Below are 22,611 nucleotides of genomic sequence, written 5' to 3' on the forward strand. Positions count from 1 at the left end.
ATTTAAGATATCTTAGTGGTGCTTTCATGAATTGGCCAGGGAGGGCACTTGTAAATATTCAGGTAAAGGCTTGCATATCTATAAAAGCACACCTACGAAAGGCTAACTCAGTCACTAATATCCTAACCACTAATCTATTCATTGTTTACAGGTACTTCAGTCCTTCAGCTGACTGGCGAACAGTTGGCTCCGCCTTCGCCAGAGGGACTGCATCCTGCCCAAGCATGGTAAGAATGTTACACTTTTCCATGTTTCCATAATAATACACCCAGTGCTGTTTCGAGCAGTCTTATGGTAGTAGATCCACTCAGTAAAAGTTTTCTATCATACTGTAGCACTCCTCTGCCTTATCGGCCTTATCTGGGCTCTTATTAAAAGTGCTGGCCATGTAAAGGCCATACTGGGATTCCTGTCTCGACCTATGGACCTTTGCAGTTAGTCATAAGCGCTAAGTATTTTGTTCGTGGAGCGCACAAAACCTCATGTACTTTGGTATTCAGCCGTTTTCAGCAGATTTTAACTGTCGTGTTGTGTAAACGCTTTTAATGTTTTATTAAAGTAGGGAGCTGGTTGTTAGGTCTTATGAAGAGTTGTGAAAATCACATTCCTAACTAGAAACCTAGTAGGCCCTCAGGATAGAACACATTAAATGTTTGCTTACGGCCACCATCTACAGGCACTTTGAGGTCATTGCAGCTATTCATTGTGTGTTCTTCCATTCACAATTTCAATTCACTGTTACTTCTCCTAATTGGACATTTTGATGTAATGTTTATATTTCGTTAATTAACTGCATCGTCAAGATTGAATGCTCCCTAGTTGGATTTTTCCTAAGCTTTATTAAATAGTGGCACATATTTAATAGTAGAAAAATCTCACAGCACACCACTAAAATATAAAAAAAAAAGCACCCCAAAAAGTGGTTAAGGGTTATAATTATCATTGGCAACCACTTAAAACTAGGGCGCGTTTTTTTTTATTTTTTTTATTATTATTGTTGAAGCATTAGACGTTCAGCTGGTGTAGGTGTAGGACAGTGTTTCTCAACTGTGTGTCATGATTCATGAACATGTCTATAGGAGACACTAGTTGTCTTATTAGCAAACTCCCAAGTAGAACACACAGTTCTCTAACTCTGGTTGACTTTCAAGTTGTTTCAATCAGGAATTTAGTGTGATGAAAATACACTTTTGGCCAGGTTGAGAGACAAATTGTCACTTTTATCTTTGCCAGAACAAGACCTGCATTTTATAGGGCAATTTGTTGTGATAAAGTAACATTTTTGGCGAGCATTAAGGACAAATCACATGAATAAACTTAAAGGTGCTTGTGGATTTCTTCTTTTTTTTCCTTTTCTTTTTCTTTTACTCGCAACTGCTACCTCTGGCCTAAAGTGTAACTGCAGCTTCTGTGTCAAGCTTATGCATGGTGCACTGGAATAAACTCTTTGTTTTTTCAGTTCTCTTGTCGTCTGAGCTTTAATTTGGGCTGTGCTTGAAGCCGGCCTTTTATTTAGTTTTGTCTTTCACTTTCCATCCCAATTGCAAACACTATATGTCCACGGGCACGAGCATGACGTCACCCTCCACCAATGGCGGAGGCACGTGGCCACGCACCCCAACCCAACTACCCATTTCCCCTACCCCTTATCCTGGATATTCAACAACATTGTCAATGCTAACTAAATAATTGATATCTCAGCTCCTGAAGCAGATAGAAACATAATTCCAAAAACATTTCAGAGCTTACACATGTAGCGTTCACACAAACCTAAATTTTTATTATTATAAAGCTTCAATATTTAGTTTTTGACATAGTTGTCATGTTGCCTACGTGAATGTCAGCCTATGTTAGTGCTATGTTAGTCCATGAAAAGGCATAATCTACTTGGTTTTGTTATTTATTAATTGGTATGTTTAATGTTCAGTGTTTTGAACAAATAAATAAATGTGTGTAAAACCAAACACCAAAAGAAGAAATTTTATGTATCAATCTTGTACAGTAGGAACAAGATGATGTTTTAAAAGGACACAATAAACCAATTAATAAATTGAACTACAGAAAACAATATAATAAAAACAAACCAAGTGTTCTTTTTAACCTGTATTTCTTGTACAAAATGTTCCATTCAGATATTATGATTGTATTCAATTATGAAATCAAATACACTTATATAATAATATAATAATATAATAACCAACTCAGTGGCCTTGTGGTAGAGTGTCCTCCCTGAGACTGGGAAGTTGTAGGTTCAATCCCCAGCCGGGTCATACCAAAGACTATAAAAATGCGACCCATTACCTCCCTGCTTGACACTCAGTATAAGGGGTTGGAATTGGGGGGTTAGATCACCATGTGATACCCGAGCGCAATCATTGCTGCTCACCGCTCCCTCAGGGGATGGGTCAAATGCGGAGAATGAATTTGACCCCACTTAGAATCAGTGGAATTTACCTTACCTTTACTTATAAAAACCTGTAACAATATCAAATAACTTGAAACAATGTGATCATCAAGAAGACATGTATTAATGTGTGAACTTTGACATCCAACAAGATGCCAAACAGGCAAAGAATTCCTGCATCAAATTAAGAATTCTTGCATCAAATTAACTAACACAAAAATAACTACAGGTAATAGATTTTACCACAGGAAAAACAATGGAAAAAAGTCATCTTTTGGTGAGGTAAGGCATCAACATAGTTTTTTTTTTTTTTAAATACTTAGTCGTGAATTTCGCTGTTCGGTTTCCTTTTCTACTTATTCTGTACAGGTCAGTAACTGACATTTGCCTTATTGCTGCAAAGTGGCAGAAAGCTCTGATGTAATTGTGACTGAGCAAATCATTGACAATTGTAACAGCTCCAATGCATTGAATTAATAACATATTATTTCATGCAGCCCACTAGTCGGTGCTCGCAGCCCAAGGTCGGCATGCGAATAGTCTGGTTGCATGATTAAGAATCACTTATTTAGAAATTTCAGGTAGGAACTTATGGCCCACCCAAAAGAGTCATGGTTTCACCCTGGCCACTCCAATGACAAATTTCTAGCTACGCCCATGCCCTCCACCACTCCCCACCCCCAAGAAACTACAGTTGTGGCGCAGAACACTCTACACTGAAGGGAAAATACAAGCTGGTAGGCGCAGCTGAAGTTAAAAAGTCAGGGCTCTTTGTACTCATCTGGGCATTGGTGGAGCATGCATGATGCAGAAAATTCTTTAACATTAACATTTTAAACTCAATGCATCTTTAACTAAAATGATTTAAAAAACTGCCATCTTTTAAGCAAAGATTCTCAAAGTGTGGTACATGGGCTCCCTCTAGTGGTAGATGAAATAATTGCTGCCTGAGTACACTGAGTTGTCTATAACTTTTCTAATTAAATAAAAGTGCACTTATCGTTGCAAAATGTTTTTCAACAACAACAACAAAACAACAATTTTCATTTCATTTTAATTGCAATACAATAGAAAAGAGTTATTATTTAAGAACAGTAACATTAAAAGGTCTGTCTCTTCTTTCTTTTTTTAATGAAAATGTAATGCACAAGCATTACAGTATTTTAAAGTTGGTCATGATTGTGGTACTTGAAGAGTTAAGTATTTCTCCAGGTGGTTCTTAATGTAAAAATTCCGAGAACCACTGTTTAGAGCACGGAATAGTCTTGGCCTACTAAAAATCGTGGAAATTATCAATACACTTATCAAAGAAAATCACTTTTTTTGTCTTCATTTGAAATCCCATGAAGCATTCTCTAAATCAAATTCTCTGCCGGGTGCTTGGCATGTGCATGACTGATAGGAAATATATGTAAACGTGTTTCGAGAGATTGTGGAGCCTCTCTCAAAAGGTTTTCAATTTTGGCAAAAATTCAATTATGTCCCACTTTCAACCCCAAATGGTGCTTGCAGTCAAAAGGAGGACAAATGGCAAAGTAGTTTCCAAAGCCAAGTAGACATCTTTCTCCATCTTTGTGTTGCTGCAGCTCTGTACCGACTCTCTATAGCTGTTGCGGTGAATGGCTGCTCGCCACCGGAGGGTCTCATGCTGCTTTCATATTGTACCCCCGGGCCTCCACACAGCAGTGGCCCACATGGGAAAGCAGACCAGGCGGCGGGATAAACCAATTACCCCCCAGCCGGGGTGGACTCCTGCCGGTGAGTCATGCGGCGGATCGGCGCTGAGGCCTCCTGGGCTCCTTCCCCATGAGAGCCGGCTGGAATTCCCAGAAATGAGAATTGGGAGGTCTCGAAAGCCCGCAGAGAGGTTATATTTTGTTTAGACGTCTGACATTAGGGGGTGGGGTTGTGACGGGTGTTCCTCCTGGGATAATACAAGGGGAGGAGACTTCAACCCAGGCCTCTGTCGGCTTAAAATAATTTTGTTTGAAGGCTTGATTTATGTGCTGTATTGATCACAATGTCCGTTTGGTCTGTTCATTTAAATCACAGGTGCGAAACATAAGGCCCGGGGGGCCAGATCTGGCCCACCACATCATAATTTGTGTTAGGCTACTTCATGTTTCTTGGATTTGTTCTGGTCATTGTGGTAGAATGTTTTGTCCCCAAAATAGTATTTCTCGTCACTTTTTACATATATTACACAAATTTCTTGCAACCAATTTACACCCTTCCATCCATGTGGCCTCCAGGGGGCGCCACAAAGTTGGAAAAGCACCCGAAAAAAATAAATTCCCTTCCAGTACCCGACACCCATGTGAGGAATAAGTGGTTCGGAAAATGGATGGCTGGATAATTATAGTTTACAAAAAGTAGTTAGTTACTTTTAACTTAAACACTTTAAAATGGATAAGCTAACATTTTCAAATGAAAAGCAACGCTAAATTAATATTACAACAATCTATTCTTTTTTGTGATATGTATTCTCATATATATATATATATATATATATATATATATATATCCGAATTAAGCTATTTTACATTTTACTGTATATTTTAAATTTGGTGACATATTATTTATAGACTAAAGACTTAAGACAGTGGTCAAAGCAATGCTATTCAATTACTTTTGTAATATGTAGGGGGATAAATCTTGTCTGGCTCTGTCTTAAAATAACATGTTAATTTCACATTATATTGTGAACAAGCTATAACAAACTGTTATAGTAATTTTCTTTTACATAATGAATATGAGTCTGTACTTTTAAACTGATGTCAAGGGACATAACGATAGTGTCAAACTTTCACAGGCCACATAAAATGAACAAGGTGCCGCATCTGGCCCGCGGGCCTTGCATTTGACACCTATGCAATAAAGGAATATTGCACGTAATAGTCAAAAATAGCAGATAAAGAACAAGCTGAGCTGCAGCTTCTTGAAATCCTGAGCCCCGACGTTTTCGACATGGCAACAGCCGGAACAATGGTCATTATGTCTGCCGGGGGCCTTGTCACGCAGGGCTATTGTGCAGGCGCCATTCACCATGGAGTCATTTACACTTTCATTGGCAGCTATTTAGTCCCCATAAAAAGTTCAACGCACCAATTTGTGAGCACCCCTCAGCCGAGGAGAGGCCCGGGATATGTTGGTGCTTTAGAAGTCAATTAATTGTTCCCCTCATGTGGGAGGGGCCAGGGGGAGGAGGCCAGGGCTTCGGGGCCTCACATCTGTCCATTGGGTCATCTTGGGCCACGACGATGCGGGGGGTGGGGGGGGGGGGGGGCACACAGCTCAATAAGAAACGTTGGGTTCAGATTTGACTCCACTATAATCACAGATTTCAGGGGACAATGGGATGCGAACGGGAAAAGGAAAACAGATTAGGCATCCTATGATAGTAAATGTGGTTGTGTGACATTTACTACGTCATGGTTAAAAAGCTTTCAAGGGGCCTGCGAGCTGGAGAATCTTATGAATTTTACATTTCAATGCTCTGGAGTCTTTGCTTTCTTACAAGAAATTACTAAATTGTGTTCTTTTTGATCCCGCTAATATTGTAGAACAACGTAGCCTGTAATAAAATACACTCTCTCTTTTTTTTATCCTAACCACTTCTCGTGACATTGATCAATCTTTACTTTTTAACACAAAAAGACACACTAGTTTTGATCTGTTGTATTTATTTAAATGACATTTGAGATCTTGTTTCTCGTATGGAAATTATCAAGAAGTATTAACAACAAGTGTAAAAGGGCAACATTTTACATAATGTTATTACATAATCTAATCAGTGGACTGAGTGGACTACATTCCAATTTTTAAATGTTTTAAATTTTAATAATAATGACCAAAGAAAGGAATTTATATTATCTCCAGATTTTGGATGCTTCAATTTTTTTTATTTTAATTTCCATCATGTGTCCATTGTAAAGATAATTTGCAGGTATCTTTTCATTGGTGACAACTGCATACTGTACAGTGAAAAATCCATTTTGCTAATCTGCAACATACATATAAAACATTTATATTAGGGGTGTGAATTGCCTAGTACTGGTGATTCGATTCGTATCATGATTCATAGGTCACGATTAGATTACGATTAATCCCGATACGAATCTATAAATTGATTATTGCGATTTTTTTTTAACTCAAATTTAGAAAATACTAATCAGTAAACTTGTACATGTACACGGTAAGATTTGTATGAAAATGTATTTATTTATCTGAAAATTTAGGCTTATAACTGAGCCACTGCATTTAACAAACAGGTTGCAGTCTGTTTCATGTTTGAACAGCACTGAAATAAAATATTAAGGCTTAATGTTCCATTAATATAAAATTCTTCCATGCTTAATGTGTGAATCTTAACCCTTAAAGTAAGACATTTTATTGAATATTCCCATAAAAAATTGATGTTTAAAAATCGATTCGGCCACATATCGAATCGATTCGAGAATCGCGTGCTGTAATATTGCAATATATTGCGGAATCGATTTTTTCTAACACCCCTAATTTATATGATAGGAAATGTGATCAGAAACATTTCATTTGCAATAATTATTCATATTTATTCTATATACCACAGAATTTAAGAAAATGTACAATCTATCGTGCAATGTGAAAAAAAAAACTGGCAAAAAAACAAATCCACTACAAAAAGATTTTTGTTGAAAGTCAGTCACCTTGTAAGTAAACATGGTGGAAGTAGCACCGTATGGACTGAGAGTGACAATTATAAACGGCCCGTGGCAAAGGTCACCGTCCAAGTGAACAACAGGCGATGTGGCGACGAACACAAAGAGCTCACTCCTCTCCCAGGCTGGAGGCCATAAATGGCAGAGACAACGGGCATACGGAGGTCTCATTTACAGCAAGCCATTCAGATTTGTAGCCTCTTTAAATACTCTTGAGGCATGCTCTTATAACATTTCCTGTAAATGTTTTTTAACACACATTTTGAAATTGCACAAACATATGGAAACATAATACATTCTGAGAAAGCAAGAACAATGGATAAAACAAAAAATATTGTACAGTGTAGCCGTGTCCCGCTAATTCTGTGCTAACAGTAAACAAATCCTGCTTTTTCTAAACAAACTTTATCTTAAAATAAACAATCATGCCCAAAGATGTACAAGATAAAACAAACCTACATTAATTGCTTTCTGTAGGCATAAAAATCAGGACTGCAAAAAAAGAGGCTGAGTTGAGGTACTTGCTGTTTTCATTTTTCCTCTTCGAAATGTACAATGTCAATTAAAATAGTGTACTGTCATCTAATGGTTGACAGTGTAATTGCACCCAAAATAAACAAAACGCAGAACAAAATATTTAGAAACTGTACACAATAATCTGCAAAATAGCAGGACCGGGAATCCTGAACCCATGATTGAAACTCATTTTCCGAAAAAGAAAAACAAACTATTGCTGCTGCGCTTTCCTAACATGTAAACATCGAAGCCGTCTATGTTTCATTTTAAATGTCATGATATAACAAGCTATTGAATATTGTTCCTGACAAACATCTTCAACATCTTCACATTTCAGTCCAAAGGGAAATCGCAGGGATTCCTAAACCACGCCTTGGCAGTCCGGTAGATGGACAGGAAGTGTTTGTAACGAGGGGCGCAACCCAGCCAAGCATCCCCAAAGTGTTCCGAGCCCGTGAAAAGAAAGTCTCCCTCTCCGGACTTCACGCCGCACTGGAGGTGGGCGCGGATAACACCGCGCCACGATGGTACGGTCCCGGACGATCCAGGAGCGATCGCCTGGTGCTCAAACACGCCGCTACGCTGCCAGTGGACCTTCACCGCCAACACTTCCACCAGTGAGATCTGACGATCCAGATTATGAAGCACGTCCTTGATGAAGCCTCGAACTACTGGAAGAACGCAAATATTTTGCAATTATAAGGAAATTTACTTACTACTGACTTTACTCTTTACCTTTTCCCTTGAATTATAACTATTAAAGTACATTTCAAGATGTATTCTACTATGAGCAGTCTCTACCAAGATAGGCAGAAATGTTTGTTGGTTGGTTCATTTATTCAATCGGCCTCAAACGAATATACACAGATAAAACTGATTTTTGTCTGGGCAAACAAGCCAATTGAAAAGGCGTAAGCATAATAAATAATAATAATTAACTCATTCACTCACAGCCATTTTCATTGAAGCAACCCCCTTCACTCCTGGCTGTTTTACTGGATTTTGACAAATTTTTTCAAAGCCCACAGAATTTTGTGTTCTATTGCTATAAAAACATGGAATCTGCCCAAAAAAATATATATAAAATATATTTCTAGTTCTTTTCCATTTTGCAGCAATTAGCTTTAGAATATAGCTAAGTTTCATCATTATTCACAAATAAGTTTAAAACACTGGGGAAAAGAGCCTTTGATCTCTTATACTCTGCCTCCACCTGCTGGCCGTTTTTTGTAATAACTACCAATGCTTTAAAAGTCCTCTTTAGGTCAGAGGCTGCATCAAAGCCTTCTGTATGCTTTAGCATAAAAAAACAACATAAAAACATATAAATATGTTTTTGGGACTATGGCAATACTTAAAATAGAACATTTTTACATGTTTTGGGGAGCAAATTAATTAATGACCATAACATGCAAACAAGATTTGTCCTGAAAAGAACACCCCCCCCCCTGCCCCCACGCACACACACACACAACTTTTTTTTTAACAAAATAAAAACAATTTTGAAGTTGGCTGTGACCACTCACAGATTTACCAGCCTACAAAATGGCCAACACCGGGTCTAACCTGCCTCCGCGCCACACTTAAATGTATTTTCCTAGATTTATGCCAGCTAGGAAAATACAGCCCTTGATATTATTTTGTGTGATTTGACAGTTTGCTTATCATCTGGATTTAATTGAAATAGTTCATTTTGAGGCATACACCTGTCCTGTCTTGATAGAAGGTCAGCCAGGGTCAGTGTTGTTCACTCATGCGTACTCACCAAAGTCGCTGTTGCAGACGGCCATCAGAAGCTCCGTATCGTTGCATGGGCGACATAAAGCTGTGGACAAAACATGAGAAACATATTGGATTGGATTGAAATCGACATTTTTTTCCTGACCAGCCTTTAAGGTTATCCATCACTCATTGTCAAAGCGATATAAATGGAAATGTATGAAGATTTTTTTGGAGGGAATGTGCCATCCAAATTGACAATGATGAATGGAGTGTCATGTAGCCTAACGTCTGCCTCATCCCGCCTCTTTTCAAACCCTCAACATCCCATAGTGAGGAAACCAAAGGTTAAATGAAGGAATGTTGTGTGCCCACCATATTATCCTCCACATCTCGACCTGCTGTGGGATTCCCATTGTATGAAGCTAATGCAATGACCCCTGTACCGATTTGGGAGTCAACCACTCTGCCACTCCACAGCTGTGTGTTCTCCACGGAGAATGAGATTGTTTTATGTCGGGCGGGCCCGCACACATGGATTAATGGCGAGGAACACGACGAGGCATTTGTGGAATCTGCAAACTATTTGCGGAGACAATTCAGACTTTTGGCCCGCTGCCCTCCAGCCGCCCGGATGGTCTCGGCCCTCTGTGCTTTGTTGTCCAGGATGGGAAGCAGACAGCCAGACAAAACAGCAGGCTGACCAGCAGCTGCATCTTGTGGACATCGGGACCGAGATGTGGAAGAAACCAGCTGCTCCTTTTCGAAGACTTTATTAAGTTTTTGTAAGAAGGCTTATGAAATAGTGGCATCTATAGTGGACACCGATGTCTAAAAACAGCTGTGATAAACAATTTGATCCATCTCAAGGGACGGCCATTTTGTCCATTAATGTCAATGTACTCTCGGACTCAATGTCACCAGCGCCTGTTTTCTGGGTTTGATCATGTGACATGTCATTTTCAATGTAAGCCTGAGTGCATTTTGACGTCAACAGACAAAATGGAAGCACCCTGTGATGGATGAAAATGGATGGATTAATCTTCTTAATTCCTATTCCACAAAACAACTTTAATAGGATTTTTATGTTTAGATTAGTCATCAGTAGAGCACTAATATTAGTGGTTCTATGTAGAGGATAAAGAAAACATGAAGATGACGGCTGTTTTGCTGTCAGGGGATGACTGCTTCTACAGAAGAGAGAGAAACTCACTTGTGTGGTCCAGGCTGGGTGCTGCACTCCTGTTGGCCATCAGCTCATATCTGAATCCCAGCCAACGTGGGCTCCAAGGTTCATCTCCCGGCAGGCTTGTCTGGATGTAGATGGCGGGCACGTGTAGCTCGTCTCCGCTGAAACAGCTCACGCGCTCCACCCGCCCGCCGTCCGTCACCAGAGGTTCCAGCTGTCCGCCCCGTTCGATAAACAGGCTGGCGCCGCCAAAGCTGGGCGACGGTTTGATGCAAAGCGTGCTGCGCCTGGCAGAGGAGGACAGGTTGGGCTCCAGGACCACCCGCAGAGCTTGGCCCGGGTAGGCCCACCTGACAGAGCCTTCTGTGCAGCGCAGTCGCACCTGCAGGACCATCCTGGTGTCTATGCTGATTGGAAAGCCACTGCATTGACGGAAAACAACAATTAGGTCAGTCGGGCCTTGACTTTTTGGGGAAATGTTTTTGAAAACAAGAAGGAAAAAAAACACAAATTCAACAAACAAAAGTCGAGCTTGCTTTGATGAAACGTTGGTAGTAAAAACAACATTTTTAGCAAGCACATTCGTTTAAAAAAAAAATATATATATATTACTGTTGTGAAATTAAAGGTTAAAATGACTAAAGCAATCACGCTATTAAGCTAGCAATGTTGGTTTATAGTCCAAATGAATAAAATGTGGAAAATGTGATGACAACAAAATGCATGGTGGATAAACGGCGATATCATCAACTTGAACTTGGTTTTCTTCAGACACAATCACGAGTTGGCAGTGCACATGCAGTTTCCACGCAATTATTCCCCGAGTTCGCCCTTACCTTCCACTCCAGTTGCACAAGTCAGCCGCACAAAAGTGCAGTTTTCGGCTCAGAATGAACACGACGACGAACAGCACACTGGCAAACATGTCGAACACGCTCCAAAACATCTAAAGTCGGCGAGAGAGAAGAGCATGGCTGGATTGTGACGAGCCTCAACCATGTGCGGTTGCAAACCCGTGGCTTGGCTGATTATATGAGGCGCGTTCACGTGGTCAGCATGCGCGCGCTTGCATATGCAAAGACGACGCTATGTTGGGAACTGAGTGATGGCATTTTTTATTTTTTTATTTACTATACCAATAATTTGTTGTTTGAATAGAATTTTGAAGCTCCATGAATTAACTATAGGCTAAATCTATATATGCTAAATCTTACATTTTGAATACAGTAGCCTACTGTACAGAAATCTTTTGGTTTAATTTGTTTTGACATTTCAAAATTGATAGTTGACAGTTGACATTATTAGTACACATTACTACTACTATTACTGCATATATCAATAGTTAGTATTAGTAATTGGTTTATACGTGTCTGATGTGCTGTTTTTTAAACAATTGTAGTTTGGTATGATTATCAAATAAAGAGACTATAATTAATGGTTAATAGCAATTGCAGCATTAAAAGAAATGATCATCTATACTTCTATAGTGATGAGTCATCACTGACTACCCAAGACCCAAAGAAACAAAAATGATGGATTTTATGGTTTATTTAATTTTAAGGTATAATACATTTACAGTTGTGCTCATAAATGTACTTACACTGCAAGCAGAATAGGCAAATATTGGCATTTGGGGGGGAGGCATGGACAGGGACTTTCTCCTGAGATCTATAACACATTTGAAATCCATTAAAAAATAAATGTGTTTTGCCTGATCAATCACGCTTTTTTAAAGAATGAAACACATCTTGAACATTATGTATATGTACCTGGTCAGAAGGTGTAGAGATGAAAGTAAATGCCTTTTCCATCTTAATTTTTATTTTATTTTTTAAATAAAAGTTTTTGCGTACCATCTTCTGGCACTTCACTCATGTATGAATAATTTGTAACTCGAAACGAGAACGTGTTCCCTGTGTTTGCAGCTTCATCTAGCGGCCGGCTGACAAAACGCGTTTTCCGCTCTCGTGCATGGCGGTTTGTAATGGCACAAAATGGAGGCTGTGACACAACCACCAGTAAATATGTCAAGTGAGAGGTTTTCACCCATACAATATTGATATGTGTACATGTATTCATGCCGGGCTAATCTCATATAACGAAGACTTATTATGCAAATCCGAAAGAAAAAATATATATCTTTAGTAGCGCCCTCTTGTGGAAGCAAACGTGGAACACGAGTCATTGTAAAGGCCCGAAAGCACAATAATGTCGGGTATCGGAAATTACGGTAGTCATATAGGTGCATGAGATGATTTATTTTTAGCAGTACAATTTCAAATCAACAACAACAACAAAATCAGTTTATTAACCTGGTCATTTACAGATGATGATACATGTAAGTGACAGATTACATCGAAAGTGAATGTATGGATTTTTTTTATTGCTCCAGATATGGTTCTAGAGAAGTGAGTTTCTTAACAACTCTTAATAAATTCGTTTCATGTTCTCTTATATTATAAACAAGCAAGCAAAAGCAAAGCCAAACAAAAAGCAAAATACAGTCTTGGCTTTGTGGTCCAGTTTTTTTTTTTTTTTTTTTTTTAACACGAATGCATCCGACGGCCCCATGGTGGAAAAATAATGTTTGTCATACAAATATTCGCCTCCATAAATGCCATTTTGCATCGGGACATAGTGATTATGAAATACTTTTTCAGTGCCAAAAAAAAGGTCAGCGTGAAGGGCCGCATAGACTGCCGTAATAATTAATACTTTTTTTTTTTTTTTAATCAATGTCTAGCTAAAAAATAAAACTGAAGTTGAGGCTTAAACTTCTACTTGTAACACATGACAGGAAAAACGGTTTATAATGTGCTTGTTTCTAATTTATTCCAAACAATTTTTAAACAAATCCTCGCCACATTTTCAACATGAATACAGCAGCTCTGCACGCGCGTGAATAAATATCAAAGTATTTCAGATTGAGGAGCAGCGACATATGTGGAGCATAAAAAGCATGCAAAATGCAATTTAGCTCAATCTTGGCTTGATTATTTCTGGTGCACGCGGCGTTAATTAGGCCCATTTGAATGATCTGACCTGAAATGCTTAAAATAAGCAGTGAAGCTAGTAAAGTGGAACAAAAATTCCATAAGTGCTTTCGTGTGTTGACAGTCAAAACGGCTACAATGTATTCTAAAATTGGCCAACGTTATAATGTGCAAAGAAAATCATTATGTTACTCTTTAAACATATACAATAATTCGCCTTTTAACAATTAAATGCTGATGTTTAGAAGCTCTACTTTAAAAAAATATATACAGTAACATGATGACAGTAGCTTAATTGTTAGTAGCTTTGTTAACTGGCCACAACATTAGGTAAACCTGCACGATATAAAATAATTGACAATGCATACAGGGTGGGCCAAAAGAAGGGCTAAACTTTTTAAATGAACCTTGAACAACGACAAATAATTCGAGTCAAGGACAAAAAAAGTGAATTATATTGACCGGATATTGAAGAAAGGAAGGCAAAAACAAACGTAAAGTAAAGTAAAGAGAAGAGAAGAAAGTGGAAGTAGCTACAAAGCGGGTCTGAGGGAAGAAAGGATGGGAAAGGAAGGAATAAAGGCAGAATGAAGTTAAGGTGAAGGAAAGAAGGACAAATCAGGTCTATGGTGGAAGGACGTAAGTGTGGAAGAGAAAAGCATGTTTAAGTGATGGAACTGGAAGGAAACACGGCAAAAATGAATGAGGGGGGCAGAAAAATACATTTAACTAACTGACATTAAGGCTACTACTGAACATGAATTTAAAAAGAGTGTGACAGATGGAAGGATAGAGGTCGGAAGCTAGAATTGTATGTGTGGAAGGGTTGGGGGGGGGGGGTATTGTGGTGGGGTAAACAGGCCAGGAACGAAATTATGCCAGGAAAAAAAGACGGGCTAAGGGAAAGGATGGCAGCAAAAATGTCAGAAGGGAAAGAGGGAATGTTGGAGGGAAAATAAGCTTTAGCGCAAGGACGATGGAATCAAGGAAACAAAACGTGAAAAGGGGAAGGAACTTCTGGAAGGAATAATGTCAGTAAGGAAGAAAGAAAAGCCGAAAAGGAAGTTGAGGCGAAGGAAGAATGTAACGACATAAAAAGTGGATCTGACGGAAGGAAGGGCTCTTTGTGCTCAGCCACGTCTATTATAAAAACAACGGTTTGCTGCCACCTAGTGGCATCTCTAAGAATTTACAAACCTTTTACCTACTTTAGGCTCACTCTTAATTATGTGTAGTTTTGCAGTGGTCAAGTCACCCTGACAATTTTATAGTTGGACTTCCTCGTTTAGCTATATAGTGCAAAATATTAGGAACAGGATATAGTTGTATAATCAGCCTACTGCTGTCAGTGTCAATCCAAATTGCGACTCCCAACTTTGGTAGCGTGCATGTGTACCTAATAATGTGACCCACATGACTTCTGAGCTGTGTCTGAAAAGTTCCATGACTGCTGCCACGAAAGAGAGATTTTAAATCCAATGAAGTTTGGATTTAAAGGTCACTCCAGTAGGGAGATGTTCTTCTCTGCCAGGAACTGTCAGTTGCACAGGTCATTGTGAAGCAGCTGCAAATTGTCTTGCCATCATTTTTGCCTCTTCTCGCACCCTGAATGAAGAAAAGGCCACAGGATCCCTTTGTGGACACGCTGCTTGATCACCTGGCCCACATTGAAGGGGAATTCTCGTAGTTTGGGTTTGAAATCCAGTGGGGCCTCCAGATACAAGTTTAATTCCTTTTGTAACTCAAAACACTTTCCCACATTTCCCGTTGAAATAAACAGAAATGCCATTAAGCCTTTCCAGCCTCTCTCCAACAGAAAAACAACAAGAATTTATATCATGTGTTTTTCAAGAAGGAAAATAGGATTATATTCTATTGTACTTTGTAAAAACATACATTTATTTCATAAAATGATAATTAAACTCTTTGTGCGGCTAATTCTGCATACAACATGGCCAATGGGGATAGTATAATGCAGTGAAGCAGATAAATAAAGAAGAGTTTCAAAACTATTGTGTCATAAGATGCAGTAATAGTACTCATATTTTGTAGAGTATCAAGAATATATGCCTGTTAGTTTTGCTACACTATTGCTGCGCCATTTGTGAATCAGACAGCTGTTGCTTAAAATGTTATAACAACTCCAGACAGATGCTATTCCTTTAGCCTGTCCATAGCATTTTGTATTGTTTGTTAGCATGACGCTAAACAGACTAACCTAATGTTGTTTTTAAAAACAAAATATATTTTTTTTGTTTTATATTTAGTTTGACAGTAAACTTTAGCTGGGCGTGGCAAATGACAGCTTGTATTTGGAAAAACTTGTGGGTCTGGTCCTTTGTATCTGAAGGCACCATTATACATGTTTTGCCACCTCAGTCCTGGAACTTTTCTGACGCGTATCTCTCATCTTTTACCTCGGAAAAACCCTTTGTCGGTGTAGTTCTCTCTGACGGTGACGGTGAGCAGGTTCATGGTGACGTCTGTGACGACCACTGTGTCCATGTTGGTGAAACGAGGGCTCCACGAGGAGCCGGGGGCCGTGGGGGGACACACCACTCCGAGTTCTTCTCCCGTCATTATCGGCAGGTTTCTGTTTTTGTCACGGTGCTTCAGAACAGCCAGGTAATGAGTCCTGCCTCCTCGGTCCGGACAGGTGTAGCCCATGCCCACGGGCTCACTGCTGGACCTGGGCGTAATGGTGGTCTCCTCCTGGAACCTTCTGGTCAGCTGGGCCAGGCTGGGGTCGGAAGCTCCTCTGTTGTGAGGTAAGCGTCTGGATATTTTGAGCGCAGGTTCCGCGCTTTCATCGTCATCCCGGTCGTAATGAAGACGCAATTTGGGCTTGCGTCCTCTTTTTTTAGGACCCGCTTCTTGGTGAGAACTTGCTGCCGATCTGGGCCTCCTCTCTGGTTCGAGTGCTTGGCTTGCAACACTCTCACCTCGGTTGATGGCGCTCGGGGGAAAGATGGTGGGGACCACGGCGCGCAGACCCTCACGAGCCCTCGGCGTGATGACAGGCTCCGGGACCGGGTAGGAGACCAGGATGGGCCGGACTGGATCGCGTTTAAATTCGTACGTTTTCTCTCTGGCTTTGGCCTGTGTGATGATGACAAAGTTAAATACAACTTAAATCACTGCTGTATACCCAGGTAAAGAAAATCTGTATCCCCTCTGAACAGTTTTTATTTAGTTTAGTTTAATTTAAAATGTGGAAAAAAATGAGATATGTAGACTCAACCAACCTTCAAGAGAAACGTCTCAGGCTTGGGTCCTCGCTTTTTGGGCCCAAAAAGCTCTCTTTCACGCTCCCTTATGGACGAAAATACATAAAAATCATTCATTATATCTATAACAGCAAATTATTGTCTTACACTTATTGTTGGCTAGTCAGCTGCTTTGCTGATGCTAAAGCTAGCTATCAATTGATCTCTATCTATCAGCTAGCAATCTAGCTATTGAGCTAGCTAGCTATCGAGCTCGCTCGCCGGGTCCTATAGCTAGCTAGTCAGCAATTATGCTAGCTAGTGAGGATAATAATAATAATAATGATAATAATAATAATAGCTAATGTTATATTTGGTTGGCTAGTTAGCTGTCTTGATAGTATTAAACCTATCATTCTATAATAAAATGTAAATAAACAAATTGAAATAATGAATAGAACTTTTTTGGTATGGGAATTCAATCACCTTCCTCCACAGACCGACACCAAGCATTTCCTACAGTGTGTTTTATTCATGAACTAACACTCTAATCTCTGTTTTCTGTATTTTGAAGTGAGACCAGGCCTCATCCCTGAATGTAGCTTTGGGCTCACCTCTCCTCAAAAGCTGCCAGCAGGCGCTCATCCAAGATGTTCTCCTCCGGCTCCCATGTACTGTACCTAGAACAAGGAGAGGCACATTGAGCTTGCTGTGACCCAATGCTTCCCTCCCGTCCCCCAAAATATGATCTGTCACTGACACTATTACATTCATCATCAGCCATTTAGAAATGCTCACCAGAGACTGTTAATATTAAACATATTCATGTGTGCGGGATCACTACAAACATGTTTTGCTAGCCAAAGCTCTCTTTGACTAACAAATCATGAGGATGGAAAAATGCTGATGTAACGACGCCCTCAAACAAAAGTAAAATCTGTTTGGTTTAAAGAAGCAGTTCCATTACCAATATAGTTGAAGTTGCATGGACAACATTTCTGATTTGGTAACACACAGAGGATGGAATCTGATTGGACAACAACAAAAAATCTGACATTCACACCCAAGTGGAAGCAGTGAAACCAAGAGAAACACTACCCAAATAAAATAATATTCATCTATTTAATTTCATTGAAGAAATATTAGTAGTCGGATTGAAAATGCAGGTCATGGCTCACCACTGATTGTGTACAGTAAACACGGATCAAAAAACATGCATGGCTGCAACAGCCTTGAACTGATATTTACGCAGTTCCGCTTCCCGCCACCCAGCGTCGCTGCCTCCTCCCTAGCCTTACGTCTTTGCTATGGAGAAAATCGTGTAGTGTACTGTACTCACTTGTGAGACCAGCCCTTCCATTTCACCAGATATTCCCAACGACCCTGCGAACGACACACGCACACAATCGGGTTATAGGGTCCATCGGGTTCGTGCGTGTCGCCACTGCACAAACACACGCTTGCGTAACAGGCGGAACCAAAAAAGTATGGAGGGCCAAAAAATAAAAAAAGAAGAAGAAGCAGCAACACCGTACCCGTCTGATCCGTCGCTTGATGATGGACTCCGCGGCGAAGACGCTCTCCCCGACGGCAGACAGCTCCATGACAAGCCGCTCGCTCACGCGCTATCCTCAGCGGCCTTGCGCTCTTTGCGGCCGCTACCCTGCGTCCTCCTCCCGCTGTTTAATTCCGCACATCCCATAATACGCAATCTGGTGTGAACGACAGGGGAGGGGAAGGAGGGGTGGGGGTTAGTGGTGACGTAACGCGCTGTTGCCAGGCACCACATTCGGCAGGGGCGGGTGGCAGTGGAGCTTGATTGGCCAGCTTGTTGCTACGGACGACGGGAGGCGGGTCTGACTGCTGTGGAGCTAGCTGGAATGTGCGCAAGTGGCCGACTCGCTGATGCCGCTTCCCGGGAGCCACAAGTCCCATCAGCAAACTTCTGAAAGGAAGATATTTTTTAATTTCTGTGTATTTTAGTATTGTTATATTCATGAGTAGGCTAATCCCAGTTCACACCAACCCGAGAGTTAAATCTGAATAATTGATCAGTGGCAATAAAAGAGACCCTGCAGTGTGATAAAAGATGATTAAATGGTTTGTCTGACTTTATGACTTTATTTTATGTCATATCAGGCGTTTCAAAAAAAAAAAAACTATAATAACGCTTATATCGCAGCGCTTTTGAAGTGAATAAAACGCGTGTTTTTTTGTTTTTTTTTACTGTATATACGCAGAATTCGCTCTGTTTTTAACTATGGTAAAACGTCATAAATAAACTACATAAATGCTGCGTTTAACGTAAAGAAACGTGAACAAAAAATGTGAAATAAACATATTTATTCAAATGTCATTTAGATTTACTCCGTCTGCAAACCTGTCTGTATATTACCGCTCATGCAAGCTCTTTATTGACCATCTAACATGCGAACATTCAAAAACAGTTTAAATACACACAATGTCATTAATATTAAAATAACCATTTTTTGTTCAAAATGGGGGGGACAAAACTGTCACTTTCTTCCTCCAATTTAGCTCAAGTTAAACGCAAGCGATAGACACAAGTATTTTTCCGTATGAATTCACGGAGAAAAAATCCTGCTTTTTAAATGATAGCTTGATCATATTATAACCAGACTGTCAATTAACTGAATAATTAAAATCACTGCTCATTAATATAATTTGACAGAACATAATGTACAATTTCTGTATATAACATTTGATGTGATCAGAAACACATTTGAGGTTAAAATTAACAGACAAAACATGTTGTGAAGCTTGTGATTTCTTTCATTCTACACAGGTTCTCATTGATTCTTCGTTCTCCTTTCCTAAAGTAATAATTTTATTACATTCCAAGCATTTGTTTTAGCATTGGAAGGTGTTCATTATGTGTTTGTTTTTGTTTTTAGTTCATTAAAAATCAAACAAAACATGATGTCTCGATTCCATATTTTCATTATTAAATTAAAACGAACGCTGGTTATTATTATGATTATCGTCAGCATTATTATCATTATTATTATTATTATTATTATTATTATTATTATTTGTGACCATTTCTTCCTTTCTACTTTCATATAGAACATTATTCAGTGATGATTAAAACGGAACGAGGACATTTTACTTTTGTACTTGGAACGACAGAATATGTAGGTACATTTTTTAATTCAAACGTATTTTAGTGTGTTCAAATATTCGACATGGCGATTGTCGTTATTTTTTTTAAATCTATTTATTTTTAGATAATTTCCTCTTCTGTTGTTTCCATGCGCAACATTATAGATGATACAATAGATGTGCCTCAGTTTATTTTAAAATAAACAGGCCGTGTTAGTAATACGTCCGTTCATGAAGCCCCAATTATGATTGTTATAAAAATATGAATTTGTAAAATAAAAATTGAAAGGTTAACTGAAGCCCGTCCCTGGTTATTTTCTTTGTTATAAACAATATATATATATATATATATATGTATATATATATATATATATATATATATATATATATATATATATATATATATATATAAGCTCCAACCTAAAAATGTTACAGCCACAGAACGCATATCAATGTAATTTTAATCACAAATTTCCGTTCTCTTGATGTTGGGGACGTGGGCAAAAGCGAAGCTACATAGAGGCTAAATGTAATGAGAAACACCAGAGAAACGCACTTTTGCTGCACGGAGAGAGGCATACTGGCGTGGAATGAAGTGACGCGAAGTGGAACCGCGTGGTAACATCAGTCAAAATAGCGGCATGTCCCGTGTGTGCAAAGGTTGCTGCTCACGCGCACGCGCACGCTGGCATCTCCATATTTGGACGCAAGTCGACGTGCACGCGGGCGAGCGAGGAGCAGCAATGGCGCCTGACGTCGGGTAGCGCCCAAAAAAAAAAAAAAGACAGAGAGCTCGCGCCATTGGCTCTGTGGTTTCTGGGCAACTACTGCACGCTGCTGCACCACGCATGCAGGCGACATTTTCTTTTGCAGCGTTTCAAAATGAGAGGAAAGACCATGCATGCGTCACGTTGCGGAAGGTTGCCGTTTTCACGGTTTTAGGAGAAAGCATTTCAAAATTATGGCTTGCATGGTTGTGAGCAACGTTGCCTGCTTGTGATAATAGAACGTCATACTAAGGCGACTTCTACCATTTTGACATTACAGACTGTTCTGCACTGCACCTTATGTGTCAATCAAAAGTGAGCTTTAGGAAGAATATACATTTCGGACGTGAATTTTTAGTTTGGCCTTCAAAATGATTCAGTGCATATTACATCCGACGTATAGGCCTATACTTAACGTTATGGCCAGTAGCATTTGCGCATTTAAACAAGGCCAGTGCGGCCCAAAATGTTTTCGAACCTGGTTGTGACCGGTTCCGGTGATATGCAGGCAGGAAGGCAGGCAGGCCTCATGCGAGGTTTGACGATAAAGGCGGAATGTGAAACATCACACTTGCTCTATAAATATGTCGGGCCGTTGCAGTTCGATGCATGATCTTGTGCGCACACCCAGGCACGCACGGGTCCTCTATGTGCACAAGCGGGTCACATGACCGAGACAATAAAGTTATGCTGTCGATAAGCCTCCTGTGCAAAGAAACGGGAGAGACACGCGTGACCTGCATGAAACTGCATGTGATCTGTTTCGAAAATCCCCTCGTTTGCACATTGCATCAGCTCAGATTCACACCACAAGATCACAAACACGTTTATTATGTGGAGATTTTACGAGCCTGGGCGATGAGAGATTATATTTTTCGACTGTATGGCCAGAATTGCTGCGTCATGGTGATAAAAAAAAGAAGAAGGAAAATACAAGGGAACAGTGAAGTGAACCTTGGGCCAGTGCACTCAAGCGTGCCTGAGGAAACATATTTGAAATGTCACTGGCTTGTTTTGACACTCCTTCCTGCAGTCCTGCTTGTTGCCCTTTATAGAGCAAGGAACCATATTTGGTCAGCCAAACTGGATGCCTCACTGTAGGCAGCACAACTATGTGATTTCTGATTTCTCCCAGTCAGCAAGAAACGAAAAAGTTCTGCTTCTGATTTTGTGATGTCTGCTATTGCAATAATTTTCAGGGGATGACAGAAACATGTCAGCTGTTTCAGTGCGTGTCCAGTAAATGGTTAATAAAGAGTCGCTCCACCCTATGCCGAGGTTGATGCAATCTAGAGATAAAGTTGAATAACGCATGCGAGGGACATTTGTGCAGGATTGTTTCTGATAATGTGAATATTTTTTGTAGTTCACAGCTTTGTAGCAAAATCCAAACTGAAAACACAAATCACTTAGAACAGTCATTCTCAAAGTGTGGTACGGTTACTGTACACTTCAGTTGAATATACTTAAGTTCAATACGTTTGTGTTTACGCTTTAAGGCTGGTTGGTTTTCAAACATTTTGACCTACAATACCGTTCAAATGAATCATTACGTAAGTGCAGTTTTTTCCCCCTATACAGATATTTAAACACACTTTGTTTAACTCATTCACTGCCATTGACGGCTATAAACGTCAAAAAATCATTTTAAACTATTTCTATTAGTTTAACATTTTTTTCCACTTTTGTTAACAAGAGTATGAAAACCTAGAATTTTTTTTATTGTACATTTAGAACAGATATGAAATTTGTGATTAATCTCGAGTTAACTAGTGAAGTCATGCGATTAATTACAATTAAAAAAAATGTAATCGCCTTTTGCCCCTATTTTTTGATAATCTTTTTTTTTTTTAAATGAATTTATGGCAGTGAATGAGTTAAACTGTGTGTAATGTTGCAGTGACTTACAATAATATTGTATACTTATCACGGGCGTGTGTGTGGTTACGGGCCCAAAAGCAGGGAGGCAAGGCTGCACTCAAAACAGGACTTTAATA

General features: G+C 39.6%; 2 protein-coding genes and 1 long non-coding RNA gene across 3 annotated transcripts; 1 reads left to right on the top strand and 2 right to left on the bottom strand.

Annotated features, from left to right (window-relative positions):
• Positions 1-134: 134 nt before the first annotated feature.
• On the top strand, positions 135-8,066 carry LOC144043378 (uncharacterized). The gene is made up of 3 exons (XR_013291101.1): positions 135-227; positions 3,991-4,162; positions 7,955-8,066. It is a non-coding gene; the product is annotated as an uncharacterized LOC144043378 (long non-coding RNA).
• On the bottom strand, positions 7,063-11,661 carry LOC144043377 (meteorin-like protein). Its single transcript, XM_077556949.1, has 4 exons — positions 11,362-11,661; positions 10,550-10,947; positions 9,383-9,442; positions 7,063-8,288 (listed from the first exon to the last, which is right to left on the bottom strand). The coding sequence occupies exons 1-4, from the start codon at positions 11,469-11,471 to the stop codon at positions 7,951-7,953; spliced, it is 906 nt and encodes a 301-aa protein (XP_077413075.1). The 5' UTR covers positions 11,472-11,661; the 3' UTR covers positions 7,063-7,950.
• A 1,103-nt stretch (positions 11,662-12,764) lies between these two features.
• cbx8a (chromobox homolog 8a (Pc class homolog, Drosophila)) lies at positions 12,765-18,461 on the bottom strand. The gene is made up of 5 exons (XM_077559101.1): positions 18,260-18,461; positions 18,064-18,107; positions 17,339-17,404; positions 16,764-16,830; positions 12,765-16,617 (listed from the first exon to the last, which is right to left on the bottom strand). Exons 1-5 carry the CDS (start codon positions 18,326-18,328, stop codon positions 15,925-15,927), a joined length of 939 nt encoding a protein of 312 aa, XP_077415227.1. The 5' UTR covers positions 18,329-18,461; the 3' UTR covers positions 12,765-15,924.
• Positions 18,462-22,611: the final 4,150 nt, after the last annotated feature.

Source organism: Vanacampus margaritifer, chromosome 2 (assembly GCF_051991255.1).
Source record: "Vanacampus margaritifer isolate UIUO_Vmar chromosome 2, RoL_Vmar_1.0, whole genome shotgun sequence".
Taxonomy (NCBI): Eukaryota; Metazoa; Chordata; class Actinopteri; order Syngnathiformes; family Syngnathidae; genus Vanacampus; species Vanacampus margaritifer.